Source organism: Alosa pseudoharengus, unplaced genomic scaffold (genome assembly GCF_046254945.1).
Source record: "Alosa pseudoharengus isolate Yale_2024_CS ecotype anadromous, Long Island Sound unplaced genomic scaffold, YU_APseudo_1.1 YU_APseudo_1.1_scf_6, whole genome shotgun sequence".
NCBI classification, from domain to species: domain Eukaryota; kingdom Metazoa; phylum Chordata; class Actinopteri; order Clupeiformes; family Clupeidae; genus Alosa; species Alosa pseudoharengus.
In genome coordinates this window covers 645,001-670,000 of record NW_027468848.1, presented here as the reverse complement: position 1 = coordinate 670,000, position 25,000 = coordinate 645,001, and the positions used below count along the sequence as shown (strand labels likewise).

At 41.5% G+C, this 25,000-nt stretch overlaps 1 protein-coding gene across 1 annotated transcript in view; it reads left to right on the top strand.

The window, feature by feature from the left end:
• rasal1 (RAS protein activator like 1) overlaps positions 1 to 25,000 on the top strand; it is a 214,354-nt gene that overhangs the window by 6,345 nt on the left and 183,009 nt on the right. Inside the window, exons 4-8 of the mRNA XM_076270677.1 lie at positions 7,772 to 7,833; positions 9,356 to 9,485; positions 14,423 to 14,504; positions 15,776 to 15,913; positions 20,169 to 20,260. Of these exons, the coding sequence (XP_076126792.1) occupies positions 7,772 to 7,833; positions 9,356 to 9,485; positions 14,423 to 14,504; positions 15,776 to 15,913; positions 20,169 to 20,260 (504 nt within the window). The remainder of the gene's footprint in view (positions 1 to 7,771; positions 7,834 to 9,355; positions 9,486 to 14,422; positions 14,505 to 15,775; positions 15,914 to 20,168; positions 20,261 to 25,000) is intronic.

The following is a 25,000-nucleotide window of genomic DNA, read 5'->3' as shown; positions in this document are numbered from 1 at the left end:
ATCGAGATCAAGACTGCGCATGCGCTGGGACGAATCCGGCGGGGGCAGTGCAATTACTGCGGGTTAGGCACGTCGGCGCTAATGTTTGTGATAGCTGATAGCTACCTGTGGAGTTGAACAAATCGTCTTTTCCCCCCTTCGTTTATTGTCTTACGATGTCGGGAAGAACCTGTTGTGTGTTCGGCTGTTACAACAGCAGTGGGAAAATACAGATATGGAACAAAAATATATAAGTTCCCCCGCCGTTATTATACAGCCTGCCCCTGTGTAACACCATACATAAGCACTACACAGATTCCCAGGGCGAGCCGAAGACCAAGCTGTTCGTCAGAAGTGGATTGTGAACATCAACCGAAAGGATTTTGTTCCGAACAAACATATCACGGTAAGTTTTGTTTAACAGTATTAATCTTAAATCTTGCCAGTTGCCACAATGACTAGCATGCTGTTTAGTCTTGCATGGCAATATTTTAACGCTATCTATTGGTGTGTTAAGACCATAGGTTAAGACATGGCACCAAATATTTGACGTAGAAGCAAAACTGTAAAGTAAGTGTGTGCTAGGAACTTCGGTAGTCGCCAGAATAATTATCTCCATCAACTAAATGGCACTATTGAAAAATGATTCGCTTTAACTACTAACGTTAGGGCAGCCATGGTGGCCATCAAATCAACATGATTTGGCATTACAAACAGAAAACGTATGGAGTTCGGGGGCAGGCGACACTATGCTAGTTGCAAGATTGCTTTCCTTCTTTGGTAACGTTAGGCTAACCATGAAAACATCAGTCATTTGGAAAGATCTTAGTGCGTTTTCCTCCGATTCAGTATTGTAATAAACAGTTTTTGGGTAACACTCACATTTAAAACTCACTTGGATATTTGATGTAGATGTTTGTTTTTGGGTTAAATTTGTTGTTGTGTTGAGTTATAGTCTACATGTAAGTCAATGTCCTTTTCTCTATATTTGTATTTTATCAGGGGTCAATGTCATCTGGAAGAGCACCTCCCAAAAGATGTCTTCAGCCCTCACAAGAGGACACATGTGCTTGGAACTTGTGCACAATGGAATAAAGAACAGTTGTTGATGTATTAATTACAGTTTATTTGAACTTGACACTTCATTTAATTTATACAATACATGTATCACACATACCAATTGTTGTTATATTATTATTACTACAATTACATTACATTAGGCTGACGCTTTTTAGCCAAAGCGACTTGCAACATGGTAAAAACATTTAAAGCTTTTAAGAGCAATTCTAACAATAAAAAAAAACACAATAAGTGCATCAATGAGTGCAATTGTCTGTAGTAGTGCTATGAGAGGAGATGACCTCTGAAGACCTGGGTTTTCAGACATTTTTGAAGATGTCGAGGGATGTCCCTGCTCTAGTAGGAACAGGTAGTGCGTTCCACCAACGAGGGACGACAGATGAGAAAAGTTTGTATCGGCCATATGTACAAAAAGGTTCAAATATGCTACTAGGCCGAGGTCAAATAGACTGGACCAGGTCAGTCTCTGTGGAAAATATTTAGACAGGATATCAACAGTAATGGCTCAAATTTAAAGTAATGATTCAAATATAAATATAATTCTCTGTGTAGGTAGGCATAGATTAATCAATAAATCCCTGTGTGGAAGTATGTGCAAAAAAGACACTAAACAGTAGTTATTCAAAAGGTAAGAATAGATTAATGAATAAATCCCTGTGTGGAAATATGGGTAAAAAGACACACTAAACAGTAGTAATTCAAAAGGTAAGTATAGATTTATCAACAAATCCCTATGTGGAAGTATGGACGGAGCCTCATTAGAACAAGCAACAGTTGTTCAGGGACAGCTAACTTGATGGTCCTTAGTTGTGAGTGAAAATCCATAATGGCGTACAAAAATTGCCAAAAACTGTCCATGCCCAAGCCTGTGTAAATTCTGAGTCTTTGTCATCCAAATCATAGGCCTACACTGATCAGTTTGTGTCACAGTCTTTTGTTGACTTAAAACTGTAGTTGTGGTCTGCAGTATCTGGACACTGGATGCCATCTTCTTTTGGGAGGTGCCATTGAGGTTTGGGAGATGACATTGACCCCTGATAAAATACAAATAGAAAAGGACATTGACTTACATGTAGACTATAACTCAGCACAGCAACAAATTTAACCCAAAAACAATCATGAACATTTTGCACAACATCTACATCAAATATCCAAGTGAGTTTTAAATGTGAGTGCTACCCAAAAACTGTTTATTACAATACTGAATCGGAGGAAAACACAATAAGATCTTTCCAAATGACTGATGTTTTCATGGTTAACGTTACCAAAGAAGGAAAGCAATCTTGCAACTAGCATAATGTCGCCTGCCCCCGAACTCCATCATACGTTTTCTGTTTGTAATGCCAATCATGTTGATTTGATGGCCACCATGGCTGCCCTAACGTTAGTAGTTAAAGCGAATCATTTTTCAATAGTGCCATTTAGTTGATGGAGATAATTATTCTGGCGACTACTGAAGTTCCTAGCACACACTTACTTTACAGTTTTCCTTCTACGTCAAATATTTGGTGCCATGTCTTAACACACCAATAGATAGCGTTAAAGTATCGCCATGCAAGACTAGACAACAGCATGCTAGTCATTGTGGCAACTGGCAAGATTTAAGATTAATACTGTTAAACAAAACTTACCGCGATATGTTTGTTCGGAACAAAATCCTTTCGGTTGATGTTCACAATCCACTTCTGACGAACAGCTTGGTCTTCGGCTCGCCCTGGGAATCTGTGTAGTGCTTATGTATGGTGTTACACAGGGGCAGGCTGTATAATAACGGCGGGGGAACTTTTTGTTCCATATCTGTATTTTCCCACTGCTGTTGTAACAGCCGAACACACAACAGGTTCTTCCCGACATCGTAAGACAATAAACGAAGGGGGGAAAAAGACGATTTGTTCAACTCCACAGGTAGCTATCAGCTATCACAAACATTATCGCCGACGTGCCTAACCCGCAGTAATGGCACTGCCCCCGCCGGATTCGTCTCAGCGCATGCGCAGTCTTGATCTCGATCTATGTTTCTTTTCTCAACAAGTAATGCCTGTGAATGCGGTGATGACGTATTTTGACAGTTGAGTCACTTGTGCGAAGTCGTACTCGTACCAAAGAAAGACTAACTGTAAAGTTTGATTTCGTACTTGTAATTTTGAATTCATATTTTTTTTCCATCCGTATTCTGGTGGATAAAATACACACAATATATTTTATGCACGACTGGACTCATTCGAGAATTCACAAATATTTATTTTATGCATAACTACAGACAAATACGCACGTGTATCAAATCTATGGACACGAATATTTTGACAGCTATCCCACTCCATAGCCAGCACACACACTATATATACACACTATATACACACACACACACTATATATACACACTATACACACACACTATATACACACTACACACTATACACACACACTATACACACACTACACACTATACACACACACTATACACACACACTACACACACTACACACTATACACACACACTATACAAACACATGGACGAGGACACCATCGGGTAAGGGGCCAGCACACACACTATATATACACACTATATACACACACTACACACACACTATACACACTCTACACACACACTACACACACACTATATACACACACTATACACACACACTATATACACACACTATACACACACACATGGACGAGGACACCATCGGGTAAGGGGCCAGCACACACACTATACACACTATACACACACACTACACACACACACACACTATATATACACACTATACACACACATGGACGAGGACACCATCGGGTAAGGGGCCAGCACACACACTACACACACACACACACACACTACACACACACACACACACACTATACACACTCTACACACACACTACACACACACACACACTATATATACACACTATACAAACACATGGACGAGGACACCATCGGGTAAGGGGCCAGCACACACACTATACACACTCTACACACACACTACACACACACTATATATGTACACTATACACACACTACATACACACTATATACACACTACACACTATACACACACTACACACTATACACACACTACACACTATACACACACACACTACACACTATACACACACTACACACTACACACTATACACATACACTATACACACACACTACACACTCTACACACACACTATACACACACACTACACACACTCACACACACTATAAACACACACACTATACACACACACACTATACACACACTACACACACACTACACACTGTATATATACTGTATATATATAAAAAAAAAATAAAAGCATTCAAGGTTTTTAGTTATTTCTCAGCAACATTTACAACAGGTACAACATTTAAGTGGAACTTCATTGAAAGAAAAATGCTAATGCAGTGCTTAACAATAACTATAGGCCTATTAAATTGACATGGTGTCATTTTTCCTAAAGGTAGCCTATATAAACAATTTTATAACTGGAGTGGTTTGCAACAAACTAGGCTACAAAACATGTCATTTGAATTTCATTGAGGGAGATAGGCCTATCTGGCTATGTGGCTCATCTTGTCAGGTGCGGTACCTGACGCTTCAGTAAAGCAGCCACTCCTTTAAGTCTGCCTAACATTAAAGGTTGAATCAGCGATTTCAGGAACAAAAAAGGCCCAAACATAAATGATCAAATTCATCTTATCTTTCCTAACAATCCGCTAGCTGCCTGCCATAAGCAGGCCGTCAAAAAACGGCGTCTCTGTAGGCACCCTAGGCTCCGAGATCTGTACACAAAAACAATTGCTACCAACAAGGGTTGGCAACCACTCAAAGGCAAAATAAAGTGTTCCAACCAATAACCGACGAGATGCGCGTTTAGGAGAGTTTCAATTGCATGGGAGGGAGGGGAAGGGAGTAGCGAGCTAGCTCGCTGTTTTGTTTGAACATCAACAGAAGTGACGTTCAGCTGTAATCGCTGATACAACCTTTAAGCACCATTTGAAGTAAACATTACCATTTTGTTAATGTTTAGCGCAAGGTCTGCGTAGAATTTGGTAATGGCATCAAAGATGTTTTCTGTAGGGCATCCTGAAAGCTGAATGATTCCAGACAAAAACTGTCTTGTAACTGAAATCAGTTTGCTTCCGAAGCGTAATGTAAAGCACAAGCATCATGCCATATGATCGTGTATCTTGAGCTGATAACATGGACATGTTGGTGTTAATTGCTAGCATCACATGTTGGTGTTCAAGATACACGATCATATGGCACGATCAGACCAAGTTTTCCCACAAGCAAACTCTCCTTTCGCTTTTGCCTCAGAGCAGAATTTGCAGATCATGCCACTCCTTTCGTAAATATGTCTGAAAGTTTTTTCCTACCTAGACCATCTTTTGTGTCAGATTGGAGTATTTCATCTAGCCACTCATGTTTAAACGTTAGGCATTTTTCTGGAGCATCTGCTCTGCCTTTCTTTTTGCCATGGTAGCCTACTACATAACTGGAGCAGGGCCCGCCTAGCATAGCCTAAATTTTAGCCCAGATTCAGTGACATCCGACTAACTGTAGAGATTGGCCGAATTCAACAATCAACATGCCAGCTCCACTCCGATCAGATTTCTGGCACATCCGCAATGTTTCGGTCAGCTGACAGGCCATAAGACCAAAACAACATCAGGAATATCAGAGCACTATCGGGGCGCTATCAAGATTAGGGCTAAATGATCAGAGCACCTCCAGGGCGCTATCAAGCTTAGTGCTAAATGATCAGAGCACTATCGGGGCGCTATCAGGCTAAATGATCAGAACACTATCGGGGCGCTATCAAGATTAGTGCTAAATGATCATAACACTATCGGGGCGCTATCAAGATTAGGGCTAAATTATCAGAACACTATCGGGGCGCTATCAGGCTAAATGATCAGAACACTAGCGGGGCGCTATCAGGCTAAATGATCATAACACTATCGGGGCGCTATCAAGATTACGGCTAAATGATTCGAACACTATCGGGGCGCTATCAAGATTAGGGCTAAATGATTAGAACACTATCGGGGCGCTATCAAGATTAGGGCTAAATGATCAGAACACTATCGGGGCGCTATCAGGCTAAATGATCAGAACACTATCGGGGCGTATCAGGCTAAATGATCAGAACACTATCGGGGCGCTATCAGGCTAAATGATCAGAATTTTATTGACTTTATTTGGTGATCAGGCAAGGGGGCCAAAATATAGTAATTAGAGCCCGAGTGATATGGGATTTTGAAGGCCGATACCGATAACGATTTGAGTATTTCAAAAGCTGTTAACCGATATATCGGCTGATAGTCATAGTAGAGTATCATTTAGTAGAGCAGAGTAGTCATTTACACAATGTCAAATTTTACCCCATAACAAAGTTTTGATCAAGGTGGGACATTATGTGTTTAAATAGGGCTGACTATCTGGTTTCCTAATGAAAGGCTCTTAAACAGTATTTTTTAAATTAAATAAGTAATGTATTGTCTTTTTTTTTGATAACCATCATTGCACAATCTATATTGTGGGCTATGCAAGCAAAACATTACTTTTACTTTAGGTTTAGCCTTTGTAAAACCAAGACTGAAACTAGGGAGTAAGTGTGTTTACACACACACTACACACACACACTACACGCTAACACTGGGTAACGCTGCTGAGTAAGTGTGTGTTTTGGAATTAACGTTGGCTCAGTAGTCTTGTTTCATGCTTAATGCAACAGTTTACACTCACTGTGCCAGTCCAGTGTTTTTAAAGAAGCGTTTCACTGCTGGGAAGATTAATGTGTATTTAAATTGGGTCATTTATGTGTAGAAATGTGGAGTCATCATTGAAGTCAGTGCCTTCTTGACTGAGAAAAAGGCACAAATGAACTACGGTATGATACCGATAGTTTGGTATGATATCGATAGTTAATGAACGGTATGATACCGATAGTTTGGTATGATACCGATAGTTAATGAACGGTATGATACCGATAGTTTGGAAATGCCTAATATCGGCCGATGATATCATTAAGTCATTAAATTCTGGAAACATCTCTTGTAGTAGCTCAGACGCAGTAGGTATTGGAACGTTTTCCATCTCACCAGATTTTACACACTAAATATGCACCCTGTGAATGTTCCCTGGTTTGTCAGGGTGATGCATGATGGGAAAGTTCAAAGTTCAGGAGTTAAGAGTCAACTAGGCACAGAGTTGTCATCCTCTGAGATGATAAATATCAAGGAGAGGTCTTGGGCCTGTTTTGGGTGCTTCATCAATGTGAACACACACACGCACGCATGCACGCACGCACACACTCACTCACGCACGCACGCACATGCACACACACACTCATGCACGCGCGCGCGCACACACACACACCTAAAATGCTGTGCGTATATAAGTTTGTGCTTATGTGACGTCACTGTGTAGAACCAGTTTCCCTGTAGAGTTCTGCAGGCGGGCCGGGGGGGGGGGGGGGGGGGGGGCGGCAGATGTATTTTCTGCAACTTCATGTTCAGTTTGTGAGGTCAGGTTCTCTAGGGAACTGTAGAAAGTAATATTGCAGAATGTCTGTTGAAAATCATTAAAACCAGGCAGACATTAATATCATTAATATAATTAAAATCATTAAAACCAGGCAGAAATTAATATCATTAATATAATTAAAATCATTAAAATTATTCTTCTCTCCTTTTTGTTTGTTTGGTTGCTGTAGCCATGACGATGTGATCGGCAAGATCTCACTCACCAAAGAGGTCATTGCAGCTCAGTCAAAAGGTACTGTGGGTATTGTATGCTTTAAGTATTGCAGCTCAGTCAAAAGGTATTGTGGGTATTGTATGCTTTACGTAATGATGGGTTCACCTACATACAAACGTGTCCCCCCACACACACATACACACACCACCACCTCTCTCTCTAGGTAATGCTGAGGGCAGGAGAGTGTGGGGCAAGAGAGAGGGCAGGAGAGAGAGGGGTGGTGTCAGTAGCGAGTGTGCCAATGAATTCTGTAGGCGCAGGTTTGCAGCTGGGTGGCATTTTGCGTTCGCGGTAGCCTACTGGGAGGCTACAGCCCTGTTGCTTCAGCGTTGCATCTTGCTAGCCAGTGTGTGCGGTGCTACAAAGCTGCGTGAATTAAACACACAATTACGTGGTCATGATGAATCGACAGAGTTGAAGAAGAGCTGATTAGTAATTGATCAGGCTATTACATTAATCAGGATTTCAATGTGTGGAGGGTATTTGTCTACAGTAGGCGACCACATAAAGTTAACATGCACAACTTTGCTTAATGTAGGGCTGAGATATAGCCATATGTGCCTGCTGGTGTGTCAGTGTTGGCCTACATTTTGTATGTATTAGAAATAATAAGATAAACTACTCCACTTGCACTACTCCACTTGTACACTTGCACACTTTGCAACTTGTTGTTGTTGTCCTGTTGTCCTGAACACTTCTGAACACACTTCTGCTGCTCTTACATAACTTGCACCACTATGCCACTTGCATACTTAGGTCAAACAAAACTACCTGACTTTTGCACTATTATATTGACTGTCTACTGTATGCACAATTGCACAATTTCAACCAAATTTTGCTGCTCTTACTTCTTCATTGTATGTGCCTTCTTATTTTTACTTTTTACATTGTTTACTTGAATGTTATGTTTGTCTGTGGACCTAATTGGTAAAATATGTCTTGTCTCTACCGTGGGATAGTAGGAAACGCAATTTCGATCTCTTTGTATGTCTTGACATGTAAAGAAATTGACAATAAAGCAGACTTTGACTTTGACTTTGAACCTTAAAAATAATAAGATAAACCTTAATTTGAATTAAAATTTCCCATGGACTGTTTTGAAAGAATGGATTTCTATTTTTGTAGGCTAGTTGATGTTTTAGGGAATATAAGGTCATGGAAATTTGTCAAAAAATCATGGAATAGTCATGAAAATTCTCTGGTGGAAATGTGTATGAACCCTGTGTGTGTTGTGTGTTTGTGTATTAACTGTCCTGTGTCCTGTCCAGTCTAAGGTGTGTATTAACTGTCCTGTGTGTTTATCTGTGCTGTGTGGTATGTGTTTCTCACAAGTAAACACCTGAGTGTTTAGTAAATACCTGAGTGTTTACTTGTGTGTTACAGCTGTGAGTTGTGTCTCTCTCATGACATGTGTTTGTGTATGCGTATGTCTTACCTGTGTGTGTGTGTGTGTGTGCGTGCGTGCGTGCCTGTGTGTGGTGTGTGTGGTGTTTGTGTGTGTGTGTGTGTGGTGTGTGTGTGTGTGTGTGTGTATCCCCAGGACTGGACAGCTGGCTGAACCTGACGCAGGTGGACCCAGATGAGGAGGTGCAGGGGGAAATCCACCTGGAACTGGAGCTACAGCAAGAGGATCAGCACACCTGTGTACGCTGCCACGTCATCCAGGCCAGGTGAGACACACACCCCCCCCACAGCACACCTGTGTCCGATGCCATGTCAATCAGGCCAGGTGAGACACACCCCCCACAGCACACCTGTGTACGCTGCCACGTCATCCAGGCCAGGTGAGACTCGAGGTGTATTTCCTTTAACCCTGAAAATGCGCAAATCTAAAATGCGAAACAAAAAACGGGTAATGGAGAAATGCAGAAATGATCGTGGTTTTTGGTGGATACAATTGAAGATAAACAGCCAAAACCAGCCAAAGATCCGTTGTCACATTCATCTAAAATGACTATCGCAAGAAGATCAAACGCATATTTTATTAGATTCAACTTTATTGTCATTGTGCAGAGTACAAGTACAGAGACAATGAATCATTTATCACATTGTATCACTTAATGGAAGCACTGACCATTCACAATATCGCACAAAGCCGCACTGACCAATCACAATATCGCACAAAGCCGCACTGACCAATCACAATATTGCACAAAGCTGTAATGACCAATTACAATATCGCACAAAGCTGTAATGACCAATCACAATATCGCAATATCGCACAAAGCTGTAATGACCAATTACAATATCGCACAAAGCCGCACTGACCAATTACAATATCGCACAAAGCTGTAATGGAAACACAGCTACACACTCCCACAACACACCTGTGTCCGCTGCCGCGTCATCCAGCCAGGGGAGACCGTTTCAGTCGTGTTTGAGAACTCTGCCAGCCAAAGCCCATTATTGGTCATCCCGAGCCGGCATCTGTCCCTGTGTTGGCACTTCCATTAGGGTAGATGTTCTTATGAGGCGCTAACCTGGCTAGCGCCACCACTTCTCAATGAGACGTGGTCTGGGAACCAAACGTTAATTTTCTCGTATTTGAAAAAAAATGCCCAGATCCGTTTATTGGGTGCCACGGATGTCTACCACATGCGTCTGTGCATAACTCATTCCCTATCTCAGGCGAAAATTTGATCCATGGTCTCCAGGCTGCCTTAGCAGCGTGAATCAAATCGCGCGCAAGGCAGCATGGGAACACCCAGGCTAATGAGGCGCTGTAATGGTACACAAATAGCAGAAGTGAGCTGCTGCAACTCAACTTCGTGAGACCGGCTGGCGTGCCAGACATCACGCTACAGATCCCGGGTCTCATCCGAAAGATATCCTGATAACATCTACGGAGAAACGGTGGGAAAGAGGAGAAGGAAAAGGGGAAAGCGGGGAGGCGCACGGCTACGACTGAGGAAGATACGACTTAACCGGCTTCCGCTGCCGTCAATGATCCTGGGGAATGTCCAGTCCCTAGGAAATAAAATTGACGAACTCCAGGGGAATGTCCGTTTCCTTAAGGACTACAAGGACTGCTGTGTGATGGCGTTTACGGAGACATGGTTAACTGAACGCTACCAGGACTCAGACCTGATGATCAGTGGCTTTGGAGTACCGCACCGCCTGGATAGGAACAGTGAGGTGACGAAAAAACCCCAGGGAGGAGGGTATGTCTCTATATTAACCAAAGATACTGCACTTCGGTAACAGTGAGAGAACGCATCTGTACTCCTGATGTGGAACTTTTATCAGTGTCGCTACGCCCCTTCTACCTACCGCGTGAGTTTCCCCAGCTCTTCATTACAGTTGTGTATATCCACCCCAGAGCACACGCCCCCTCTGCTTGTAAAACTGTGTATGACGTAGTACAAAAACTGCAGTATATCTCCCCTGACGCCCCGGCTTTTGTACTGGGTGACTTCAACCATGTTTCCCTCACGAAGTCGGTTCCCAATTTCCACCAATATGTAACCTGCCCCACCAGACGTGATAAGACTCTTGATCTTTGCTATGGGTCAGTAAAGGAGGCATATAAGTCACTCCCGCTACCTCCTCTGGGCCACGGAGACCACAATTGCGTGTATCTCATGCCCACATACAGAACTGTTCTGAAGAGGGAAACTGTCTCTACAAAGGACATTAAAAATTGGACAGAAGAGTCTGTGCAGTGTCTACAAGCCTGTTTCGACTGCACTGACTGGGATATGTTTATAGAGGCATGTGGGGGAGATTTAGATCAGTTAGCCGATGTAACATGTTCCTATGCCACATTCTGTAGAGACATGATCATACCAAGCAAAATGGTAAAAATATACCCTAATAACACCAAGTCACCAAATCTGTCAAATCTTACATACAGGCTAAGAAACATGCCTTTAAACATGGGACTGCCTCTGAATTGTATACAGCCACAAAAGACATGAAAATTGAAATTCTAAGGGCTAAACAGGACTATAAAACAATTTTGGAAAATAAAATGGCTGCAAACAAATTGGGCTCAGCCTGGTCAAGTATGAAAGCCATCGCAGGCATCAGTAACTCAAAAAACATAAGCACTGTCACTTTAGAAGGTTTTTGATGCAGATCTCGACCTGGCAAATGCTCTTAATATCTTTTTCTCCCGATTTGACACTTATGATTTCAGTACAGAAATACAGGAACTCAATCATAAATTAGCTGACCAGAACCACTTTACAATTGAAGAGGGAAATGTTGAAAAAGTGTTCTCTTCCATAAATCCAAATAAAAGCTATGGACCTGACAATATCTGTGGTAGACTGCTTAAGTTGTGCTCTAAAGAACTCTTCCCAATTTTTAATTACATTTTCAATAAGTCCTTACAAAACCAGCATGTCCCAAAATGTTGGAAGGATGCAGTAGTTGTTACAGTTCCCAAGACAAGCTGCCCCAAAGCACTGAATGATTTCAGGCCTATTGCATTGACATCTATTGTGATGAAAAGTTTTGAAAATCTGGTTAGAAATGAAATCTTAAAGAACACAGAGTCTGAACTTGACCAATATCAGTTTGCCTATAGGCCACACAGAGGTGTTGAGGATGCCACAGCCACTCTGATTTTTAAACATCTGGAAGGAAAGGGAACACATGCTCAACTTTTATTAATTGATTTCTCATCTGCTTTTAACACAATTCAACCCTACATCTTAACAGAAAGACTCTTAGAGCAATTTGATCTCAGTAAAAATCTTGTTGGCTGGATTTTAGATTTTTTAACTAATAGGACACAAAGAGTGCGAGTCAAGGGAGCACTGTCTGATCAGATATATTCCTCCACTGGCTCCCCTCAGGGCTGTGTTCTGTCTCCTCTTCTGTTCATCCTTTACACCAACATGTGCCGCAGCAGCAGGGAAGACAGATTTATTTTAAAGTATGCAGATGACTCTGTCACCGTAAGCCTGCTACAAGGAAATGAAACAGGTCATGGTCCAGTTTTCCAGGATTTTGTAGACTGGTGTGATAGGTCCTTTCTACAGATGAACATTTCCAAAACAAAAAATATGTGTAGACTTCAGGAAACTCCCCAGAGCTAAGGAAATCATCAGCATAAAGGGTCAGACAGTGGAGTGTGTTGATAAATATAAATACCTTGGGATCATCATTGACGATAAATTAAATTTTGAGGCAAACTGTGAGACTGCGTACAAAAAGGGGAACCAGCGTCTATACTGTCTGAGGAAGCTGTCCTCCTTCCACATCGACAGAAAGATGCTCATTATGTTCTACCGCTGCTTCATTGAATCAGTCATCTCTTTTAGCCTGGTGTCTTGGCTCAGCAACCTACCCCTAAAAAATAAGAACTCCCTGAACCAAATTGTAAGGTGGGCTAGTAGGCTGATTGGAGAGCCACAGCTGAACCTGGAATCCCTACACAGTAGGCAGCTACAGAGGCTAGTTGGGTCTATCCTAGAGGATAGATCCCACCCACTATACGGTGAATTTCAGCCTCTCCCATCAGGCCGCAGGTACAAAACGCCTGTTTGTAAAACTAAAAGATACAGAGGCAGTTTTGTTCCCTCGGCTATTAGAACGTTAAATAGCACTTAGGCTACTGTTAGATTAGGCTGCACACTAACTTATTGACTGCACAGCCCTCTTAATCTTAATGTATTTATTTATTTATTTAATCTGGTTTAGCTCTTGCATCTGCTATGATGACTTTTATTTTGCATTTCATCTTCTGAATTTTGATACTAATAATATTCATGTATATTTTTTATCTATACTCCTAGGTCTAGAGCACTGTTGTCACTGTTATGTCATTGTCTTCTGTCAATGTCGTTTAATGTCATCTATGTGTGTGTGTAAGAAACCCACTCTTTTGACCCGCAACCAAATCTACCCTTGGGTACAAATAAAGTTACCTTACCTTACCTTACCTTATGGCATCAGATATCATCTCAGCTGCGATGCCAAGCATGTGTGTGTGTGTGTGTGTGTGTGTGTGTGTGTGTGTGTGTGTGTGTGTGTGTGTGTCACGTCCATATCCACTGGCTACAACATAAATGACGAAAACGTCAAATGTTTTGGTTTTCTGGGGGATTTATTAAACAGGATCATCACAGAAGGGTTATAGGACAAGATAGATACATAGATACTTTATTGATCCCCAAGGGAAATTCAAGAAATGCAAATGCAGGAGGACCAATAACAGGTGGGGGGAGCCGGAACACATGTCTCCAGGACTGGCATGCTTTAAATGGCCGACTCCGCCCACCAACAACAGCTCTCACCTGCAGACAATTAGACTCCGCCCACCAACAACAGGTCTCACCTGCAGACAATTAGACTCCGCCCACCAACAACAGGTCTCACCTGCAGACAATTAGACTCCGCCCACCAACAACAGGTCTCACCTGCTGACAATTAGACTCCGCCCACCAACAACAGGTCTCACCTGCAGACAATTAGACTCCACCCACCAACAACAGGTCTCACCTGCTGACAATTAGACTCCGCCCACCAACAACAGGTCTCACCTGCAGACAATTAGACTCCACCCACCCCTCTCAACAGGTCTCACCTGCAGACAATTAGGCTACAGCAACCAAAAGAGGGAGGGACATAACAGTGTGTGTGTGTGCGCGTTCTGTAGAGATCTGGCCCCTCGGGATATCTCTGGAACCTCAGACCCCTTCACACGGATCCTTTACAACAACCACAGAGCAGAGACCTCGGTGAGAACAGTGTGTGTGTGTGTGTGTGTGTGTGTGTGTGTGTGTGTGTGTGTGTGTGTGTGTGTGTGTGTGTGTGTGTGTGTGTGTGTGTGTGTGTGTGTGTGTGTGTGTGTGTGTGTGTGTGGGTGTGTGTGTGTGTTTATGTGTGTGTGTGTGACTCTAGATCATCAAGAATACCCGTGTGTGTGTGTGTGTGTGACTAGATCATCAAGAATACCCGTGTGTGTGTGTGTGTGTGTGTCTAGATCATCAAGAATACCCGTGTGTGTGTATGTGTGTGTGTCTAGATCATCAAGAATACCCGTGTGTGTGTGTGTGTCTAGATCATCAAGAATACCTGTGTGTGTGTGTGTGTGTGTGTGACTCTAGATCATTAAGAATACCTGTGTGTGTGTGTGTGTGTGTGTGACTCAAGATCATTAAGAATACCTGTGTGTGTGTGTGACTCTAGATCATTAAGAATACCCGTGTGTGTGTGTGTGTGTGTACGAGTGTATTTGTGTGTGTGTGTGTACGTGTGTGTGTGTGTGTGTGTGTGTCTAGATCATCAAGAAGACCCGTGTGTGTGTGTGTGTGTGTCTAGATCATCAAGAATACCCGTGTGTGTGTGTGTGACTCTAGATCATAAATAATACCCATGTGTGTGTGTGTGTGTGTGTGTGTGTGTCTCTAGATCATAAATAATACCAGTGTGTGTGTGTGTGTGTGTGTGTGTGTGTCTCTAGATCATAAATAATACCCGTGTGTGTGTGTGTGTGTGTGTGTGTGTGTGTGTGTGTGTGTGTCTCTAGATCATAAATAATACCCGTGTGTGTGTGTGTGTACGTGTGTGTGTGTGTGTGTGTGTGTATGTGTGTGTCTCTAGATCATAAATAATACCCGTGTGTGTGTGTGTGTGTGTGTGTGTGTACGTGTGTGTGTGTGTGACTCTAGATCATAAATAATACCCGTGTGTGTGTGTGTACGTGTGTGTACGTGTGTGTGTGTGTGTGTGTGTGTGTGTGTGTCTCTCTAGATCATAAATAATACCCGTGTGTGTGTGTCGCTAGATAATAAATAATACGTGTGTGTGTGTGTGTGTGTGTGTGTGTGTGTGTGTGTGTGTGTGTGTGTGTGTGTGTGTGTGTGTGTGTGTGTGTGTGTGTGTGTGACTAGATCATAAATAATACCCGTGTGTGTGTGTGTGTGTGTGTGTGTGTGGGTGTGTGACTCTAGATCATAAATAATACCCGTGTGTGTGTGTGTGTGTGTGTGTGTGTGTGTGTGTCTAGATCATCAAGAAGACCCGTTTTCCGCACTGGGGGGAGACCCTGCATCTGCGTCTGGAGCAGGGGGAGGAGGAGGGGGGGTGTGTGACGCTGGAGGTCTGGGACTGGGACATGGTTGGCAAGAACGACTTCCTGGGCAAGGTGAGAAACTGACCTTTGACCTGGAAATGATTGTGTGGGAACCTTCAAAAATAGCCACCAGCTAATATTAGTGTGAACCTGAAATAATCTGTTAGTCAAACACCAGCACAGCCTGTGTGTTCAGTTCGGCTGCTGTCATGTTCCTCAAACAAGAATAAAGACTCCCACTCAAGATCTTATGTTAATGTTATTATAATGTATAATGTTAGAATAAAGACTTCCACTCAAGATCTTATGTGGAAATGTTACCTAATACGGTCATGTTCCTCAAACAAGAATAAAGACTTCCACTCAAGATCTTATATTAATGTTACCTAATACGGTCATGTTCCTCAAACAAGAATAAAGACTCCCACTCAAGATCTTATATTAATGTTATCTAATATGGTGATGCTATATTGCACTCAAGATCTTATATTAATGTTATCTAATATGATGATGCTATATTGCACTCAAGATCTTATATTAATGTTATTTCATATGGTGATGCTATATTGCACTCAAGATCTTATATTAATGTTATCTAATATGATGATGCTATATTGCACTCAAGATCTTATATTAATGTTATTTCATATGGTGATGCTATATTGCACTCAAGATCTTATATTAATGTTATCTAATATGATGATACTATATTGCACTCAAGATCTTATATGAATGTTATTTCATATGGTGATGCTATATGCACTCAAGATCTTATATTAATGTTATCTAATATGATGATGCTATATTGCACTCAATATCTTATATTAATGTTATTTCATATGGTGATGCTATATTGCACTCAAGATCTCATATTAATGTTATCTAATATGATGATGCTATATTGCACTCAATATCTTATATTAATGTTATTTCATATGGTGATGCTATATTGCACTCAAGATCTTATGGGGTAAAGTCTCTGCCAGATGGGAGTGTGGACAGCAGAGAGGGTGTTTAAATGGGAGAGTGGCCAGGTGTGGCCAGTTAGTACTCTGGGGAGTGAGAACGAGGAAGTGGAGGTTCATTAGGAACAGGGGGTGTGGTCACCGAGCAGGATGTGACCCTAATATGGTCATACGATATTTCAGAGGATCCTGTTAGTAGATTTTTTAAAGATTTGATCCTCTGGAATTTGTTTGATTATCCATTAATCGTTGGGGTAAAGATATACAAAAGATAAACAAGATATACAAAAAGTATTCCTTGGATATTTCCTCTTTTACTGCTTTTATAAATGGAATTTTGATCAATTAATTTGGTCTTTTTTACAATAATTTACAACAATCCCCTCTTTAATGTCAAAGTGAAAGCAAATTAATGTTAATTAATTAGAAATATATAATGCAAAATAAGCGATTGCATAAATATCAACAGTGGTCTAGCCAATTGGTACTAGTAGTCTCATAATTAGTGAAATGGAGATCGCCTGAGTGCAGTGAATGTGTATAGTATAGTAATATAAAGACACTTGCACCTGGAAGGTCCAGTCACTGGTCAATTCCTGGCTATAATTCCACCATGAAAACAAAAGAACACTCCAAACAACTCAGAGAAAAGGTTGTTGAAAAGCATAAATGAGGGCATGGATACAAAAAAAATTCAAGTCACTGAACATCCCCTGAATTAAAGGCTGTCACCACAAACTCACAAAGCTTCAGCAGCTGACATGAATAAACTCTGCATTAGAGATGTGCTTTAGCAGCTGAGATGGAGAAACTCTGTATTAGAGATGTGCTTTAGCAGCTGAGATGGAGAAACTCTGTATTAGAGATGTGCTTTAGCAGCTGAGATGGAGAAACTCTGTATAAGAGATGCTTTAGCAGCTGAGATGGAGAAACTCTGTATTAGAGATGCTTTAGCAGCTGAGATGGAGAAACTCTGTATTAGAGATGCTTTAGCAGCTGAGATGGAGAAACTCTGCATTAGAGATGTGCTTTAGCAGCTGAGATGGAGAAACTCTGTATAAGAGATGCTTTAGCAGCTGAGATGGAGAAACTCTGTATAAGAGATGCTTTAGCAGCTGACATGGAGAAACTCTGTATAAGAGATGCTTTAGCAGCTGACATGGAGAAACTCTGCATTAGAGATGTGCTTTAGCAGCTGAGATGGAGAAACTCTGTATTAGAGATGTGCTTTAGCAGCTGAGATGGAAAAACTTCATTAGAGATGCTTCAGCAGCTGACATGGAGAAACTCTGCATTAGAGATGTGCTTCAGCAGCTGAGATGGAGAAACTCTGTATAAGAGATGCTTTAGCAGCTGACATGGAGACACTCTGCATTAGAGATGCTTTAGCAGCTGAGATGGTATAAGTAAGTATAGGTATAAACGTTTTGCATTTAAAGGAAAGATCCAGAGTTAAAACAACCTGGGGTCTATTTATAGATGATAAGTTCACGAGATAACAGAGCAAAATTATGTTAATCAGGGGAGTTTTTAGCTAGACCGTTGTTTGCATTAGAGCCAAGTAAAAATAAATGGCTATTTTCAAACCAAGCTCAAAATAGCCGTACACTTCGGCGGTAGCATGGGTATGGTCCCTACAGACATTATTAGCATGGGTAGCTAATCCCTACAGACATTATTAGCATGGGTAGGGTCCTTACAGACACCCTACAGACATTATTAGCATGGGTAGCTAATCCCTACAGACATTATTAGCATGGGAAGCCAGACATTATTAGCATGGGTAGCTAATCCCTACAGACATTATTAGCATGGGCAGGGTCCCTACAGACTATATTAGCATGGGTAGTTAATCCCTACAGACATTATTAGCATGGGTAGGGTCCCTACAGGCATTATTAGCATAGGTAGCTGATCCCTACAGATGTCATTAGCATGAGCAGGGTCCCTACAGGCAAACCGGAGTATTGGAAACGTTAAAAGTGTACAGCGAGGTTATAACAAGATCTTTATCTGAAGGAAGCGTAGTGTCTGACACGGAACACAAAGTCAGGCAATGCGCTTATCGGGATAAATAAGGCCTAGGAATTAACCTAATGAGAGTCTGCAAAAACATTGCCACTGCCTGACAAAAAATCTGCCTATATTTTTAAATGTTCACATTTAATAGAACGTTTCTACTGTCCAATGATTTATTACGTCCACCCGCGACCCACCCACAATTAACTAGGATGTTTTTTGTTGTTGTTATATAATCGCAAACCACACATCTCTTCTTTGCATACAAGTTTGATCTGAGTTCTTCACCAGTCAAAGCTCTATTGGTGAGTGGCAAAGCTTTTATTAAATCTTGACTAAAGTTCACCCAAAGACATGTGGTCCAAGTCCAAGGTCAAATGGAAGAAGGGTCTATGGTTTGATAAGACCAAAATTGAGCTTTTTGTCTATCAGACTAGATGCTATGTTTGGTGTACACCAAACACTGCCCATGACCACAAACGCACCATTCCTAATTCCATTCCATTCCTGGAAGGCTTGTAAAGGTAAAAGTAAAATTAATTCAGCAAAATATATGGAAATCCTGGAGGACAATCTGATTCAGTCTGCAAGAGAACTACGAGAAGATTTACTCACCAGCAAGTTGAAGCTTCGAGCGAAAACTACACAGAAATGGTTTTAAGACCGCAAGGAGAACGTTGAGTCAAAGCCCAGTCCTCAATCCTATAGAACAGAGGCTGACTCAAAGCCCAGTCCTCAATCCTATAGAGTCAAAGTCCAGTCCTCAATCCTATAGGAAATCTGTGGCTGGACTTGACTCAAAGCCCAGTCCTCAATCCTATAGACAATCTGTGGCTGGACTTGAAAAGGGCTGTTGACATCCGATACCCTTTCAACTTGACAGAGCTTGAGCAGTTTTGCAAAGAAAAATGGAGTAAAATTGCAGTACCCAGATGTGTGAGCCTTATGGAGACCTATCCAGGCAGGCTCCATGTTTTAATTGTGGTCAAATGTCCATCTACTAAATGCTGACTTAAAGGGGGTGAATATTTATGCAATTGCTTATTTTGCATTATGTATTTTACTTAACATTACTTTGTAGAAATCTGCTTTCACTTTGACTTGTAGGGGTGAATACTTTTTATAGGTACTGTGTTTGGGAAATTATGTTGAGTTTTTATATCTGAATATATGTTGTATATGGTAATTGTTAGAGTTCTAAAGGGGTTCTATGGGAATATATGTTGAATTTTAAGGGGTTCTATGGGAACCTTAAGGGAGGTTCTGTGGATGGGTTCTGAGGGGTTTTCCCGTGTGTGTTCTGTATGGGTTCTAAGCAGGCGATATGGTTTCTATGACAACAGGTGGAGATTCCACTGGCCTGCCTACGCAGGACCCCCCCACTGCAAGGCTGGTTCCGACTACTGCCCCTGGGCAACACCGAGCACGATGCAGGGTAAGACTACTGCCCCTGAGAACAGTATTAATTTTGGCAGCTATTTTAGATTTAGTCTTAGACGAAAATGCTTATAGATTAGGTCACATTTTAGTCATTGTTTTGCTTCGTATTTTTAGTCTAGTTTTAGTCGACCAAAAGTCCTTACAGTTTAGTCAACTTTTAGTCATTACTTTTAGTCAAAATGTTTTCTCTTTTTCAGACTAATTCAATTAGGCTAATACAGGTATCGGAAATTGAAATGAAGGTGACAGGTTGTATGAAGTGTTGAAATTTGTAAAGCAACATTTCACTCTAAACACTTTTACCACATATACAGTACATACTCCTTACCTTAGTTGGATATTTCTAGACTAGACTCTTCCATCTATGAGATGGTGCTGTGCTGTCCTTTCTGATTTACTAAGGTAGTAAGTGCATTACACATGGTGACATGGAATAAAGACCATTCGAATAAGTCAAAAAACAAAACTTTCTATATTTTACCAATGTGGTTATGTTTATTTTCTGGAACTTCAAAATGAACACACATATTCCCAAAGCAGAATTAGGCTACTTAATCTGATCTCGATTCAGTTTGAGGAAAGCACTTCTCTCTAAAATGACTCTTGCTCTACTTCGACGACCATGACTGAGGTCACCTGTAATGCTAAAAACTCGCTCAGCAAATGCTTGAGATGCTGGTATTGCAAGAAGATCGAAGGCAAGAGGTTTTAGGCTCGGATAAACAGAACCCTGTGCAGCCCAAAAATCAACGGCAGTCTCTTCGTTTATAGGTTCTGACAGTTGCTCCTTGAATTTCTGCATTTCCTGCTTGGAAAGACACAGGGCTTTGAGAGGCCAGATCTAGATGGCCGGCGGCTTGCACCTGCTTTTGAGAGGAATCTAAATCTGGGCCACTTTGCCACATTGGCTCTGGTGCCTCTCTTCTTTCTTCTTCCTGCTCATTTTCATCAGCCTCCTCCTCCTGTATTACTGGTGACACCATCTGCTTTTCTCAGAAGCTCCTGAATTTGTTCGTCATCACTTTCAGTGATATGAGTGAGAGTGAGACTGTTGGCTCGAGGAAGCATGCAGCAGCAGTGAGGGGTAAGAACTTTGGATCACAGGGATCAAGAAAGCAGCTGAAGCGTTTGTCCATGTTCACCTTCATCTTATGTGCCAGGGAAACTAGGTCCCTGTAGCTCGAACCCTGGGGGAACTCAGACAGGTGAGCTCTCAGGTCCAGGAGGGCGGGCACCACCAGGGATAAGGACATGGTGTCACTCTGGAGCATCTGGGTGTGCTCAGCAAAGGGGAGGAGCAGAACTCTAAGAGCAGTCAGCCTCTGCCACCCACTCGGTAGTAGATAGTCCCAGCCCATCCCATCAGCTACCTGAAGAAGTGAGTCCTTCACTTGGACAAGGCGTGATATCATCAGGTATGTGCTGGACCATCTAGTGGAGCAGTCTTTTACCAGAGTGAGTCCACACAGCTGCAGCAGTCGCTCAATTGCCACGGAAGAGCCTGACGAATACTCGAGCTTTGTCAAGGAGTCGATTGACACTTACTTCTTTCTAGATCATGTTCACCACGAGTTGCAGATACTTTATTAATCCTCTAGAGGAAATTCAATTGCCATAAGCAACACAATACAATAACCAATGTATAACACATCTTTAATGCTAAAAGACAATAGGCATAGCTCAATGACAGACATAATCTAGCCTGCTACTGAAAATGTTAACATCTATAAACAAATAGAATTTACCTTTGTTCCTCGACAACCTCAGAGTCTTCATCACTCTCCTCGGATTCCTCCTCAGAGCTGCTGGGCTCATGTTCATCATTTTTGAACGCTGCAACCATGTTGCTTCCATTATCAGTTATGACTTTAAGAATTTTGTGTTTTGGTATTCCCCAGTCCTCAGTGCATCGGTCAACACAAGTTTTTATACACTCTGCAGTGTGTGGGTGGGAGATCTGGTCAAGCTTCAAGAATATGTGCTTTGGTTTGTTCTCCTGATTACAAAAGTAACAGGCACTAATTGCGAGGAATGACGCTGTAAGTCCTTTTTTTGGCCATATGTCCAGACCAATTGTTGTTCTGCGTGCCGTTGCGAGTCTTTCTTTAAATTTTTGTTTTTCATCAATATAAAGCTGGTCGATCAAGTTGTTTATTTTAGTTTTCTTCGGAATGGTCAGCCTCTTGTCTATGGTCTCCATCATAAAGACGAAATCTTCATCCTCAATAGTGCGGACAGGTAGACTGGTGCGCAATCACTTTTTCTTTAACACTTTGTTCCAGTGAGTCAGTTTTCTATTTTGTTACTGAGGTGAACTCTGCTGGGATCGATGATTGCACCCTCACATTTTTTGCACCAGCTTGCTGTTTAGGACTATTCGTCTCTGGGATCTAGGTGAGGAAAAATCAAAAGACACAATTACTAATAATTATACAGACCTCCTAAAGGCTTACAGATGAATTCAAATGAATTAAATGTAGGCTAATCCCTTTAAGATATTACTTTGCTAATAGTATTATCATTAAAATATAATAAGATATCAAGTATAGATTTTGAAGATTCAAATTATGTGATTACACAATACAACTAGCCTGTTATACATGTATATGCCTACCTGGCCTTAGAGCAAATAATCATACACACAAATCTTCTAAATATTTGCTGTGTAATCTTAGAAATAACAAATTGAAGTTTTACTAGATAGTAATTGCAATGCATGTTCAGGGCTTGCCATTAAGCTGTTTCTGTTAAAGACAAGTAAGTGAAAATGAATCGAGCATAATTACAAGTTGCTTGTCCAAATATAAATGAACTCGCAGGCTATAACTATTACAGCAGCAACACGGGCATTTAGGCTGCATTTACACTGTCAGTCTAATGTAACCCAATTCTGTTTTTTTGTAATGGAAGCTAGTTACTCTCCACATAACAGAAACGTAGCCTACTAAAGTTTCACGCAGCTTCACGTCACGAAAGCTATGAAGCTAACACACTTACATTAGCTAACACATTAACCCAGCCTACGTTAGCCTGGCTAATGCCAACTGAAAACGTTTTATTTGCGAGAAAGACTGCACATCCAGGCTAAGTCAGCGCGGCTTGCTAGAGAATTTCCCAGTTGACAAAGCAAGCCCAGTGACATTAACTTAACGTTAGTTAGCATCAGGACGTATCATTTAACATTACAGTTAGCTAACTTACCTTGTCATAAATAGCAGGGTGGTGCGCCCTCAAGTGTCTCTTGAGGTTGGTTGTGTTCATCCCACCTAACTTGAAGCCACATGGCGTCTCTCCATCTCCCGTTAGTATGGTGCATTGAGTTTTCCTTTCTGCTGAGTTATAACTAAAGTGTGTCCATATATCTAGTCTTTGTTTCCGACCAAACCCTTTTTGTGATGAACTTGCCATCATGTGGTTGTCGTCATTAACTCCCTATCGTTCTGTAATTGGGACATCAGCAGCACCTGTCTGGGGTTCAAGCAGCGCACATCCCTCAACCAATTCAACTAATGACAGCGATGCATTTTGACAGACAGACTAGACACACAATTGGGGGTAAATATGTAAATACCATGCAAGAAGGGAGATCCAAGGTCTAACAGGAGCCAAGGAGCAGAACCGGAGCACTCAATGCTTAACGTGTTTTTTTTATTCGTGCAAACTGACTAACGTTTCGACGCCCATGCGTCTTCTTCAGAGTCAAAGTGTGTTCAGAGTGTTTTTGACTCTGAAGAAGACGCATAAGACACAAGACACAACGCAACATATAAGACACAACACAACACATAAGACACAACACAACATATAAGACACAACACAACATATAAGACATAACACAACACATAAGACACAACACAACACATAAGACACAACACAACACATAAGACATAACACAACACATAAGACACAACACAACATATAAGACATAACACAACACATAAGACACAACACACCATATAACACACAACACAACATATAACACACAACACATAAGACACAACACACCACATAAGACACAACACAACATATAAGACACAACACAACATATAAGACACAACACACCACATAAGACACAACACAACACATAAGACACAACACACCATATAAGACACAACACAACACATAAGACATGTAAGACAGGACAAAAGCAAGAACAGGACAGACAGGAGTGTAATGGGGGGTAGTCCCAGGAGAGGGAGGAGGAGTGGGCATATTCAAGTTCAAATGGCCTCAAAAGTAAAGGTAGCCTTCCTTCCACAGCCATTCAAAAACTCTATGTAGGACATGGGTAGAGTCTTCTAAGATGCAGTTGGCTTTCCCTAAAGTTGCCTTGTCGTGCAGTGATGTCAGAGACTGAAAAGGGTGGCCAGTATTTTAGAACATGTGTTCACAATGCTCTGGAGGTGTTTCTTATTTTTGACTGAGAGGGAGTGAAACCAGCTTCAATAAAGGAGCTGTAATGTAGAGAATCCAGAGGATTATAGCTTCCCCAAGAAATACTGACAGGCATTTTTTAAGATACACCTCTGTGTGTTAGAGTCTATGTACTATGTGTGTGTGTGTGTGTGTGTGTGTGTGTGTGTGTGTGTGTGTGTATGTTTGAGTGTGTGTGTGTGTTTCAGTGTGTGTAATTCCCCTGCACTTCTCTGGTGACTTTAAAAGCACTTACATTTTTTGAATTCCCTTGAATTTCCCCTGGGGATCAATAAAGTATCTATCTATCTATCTATCTAAA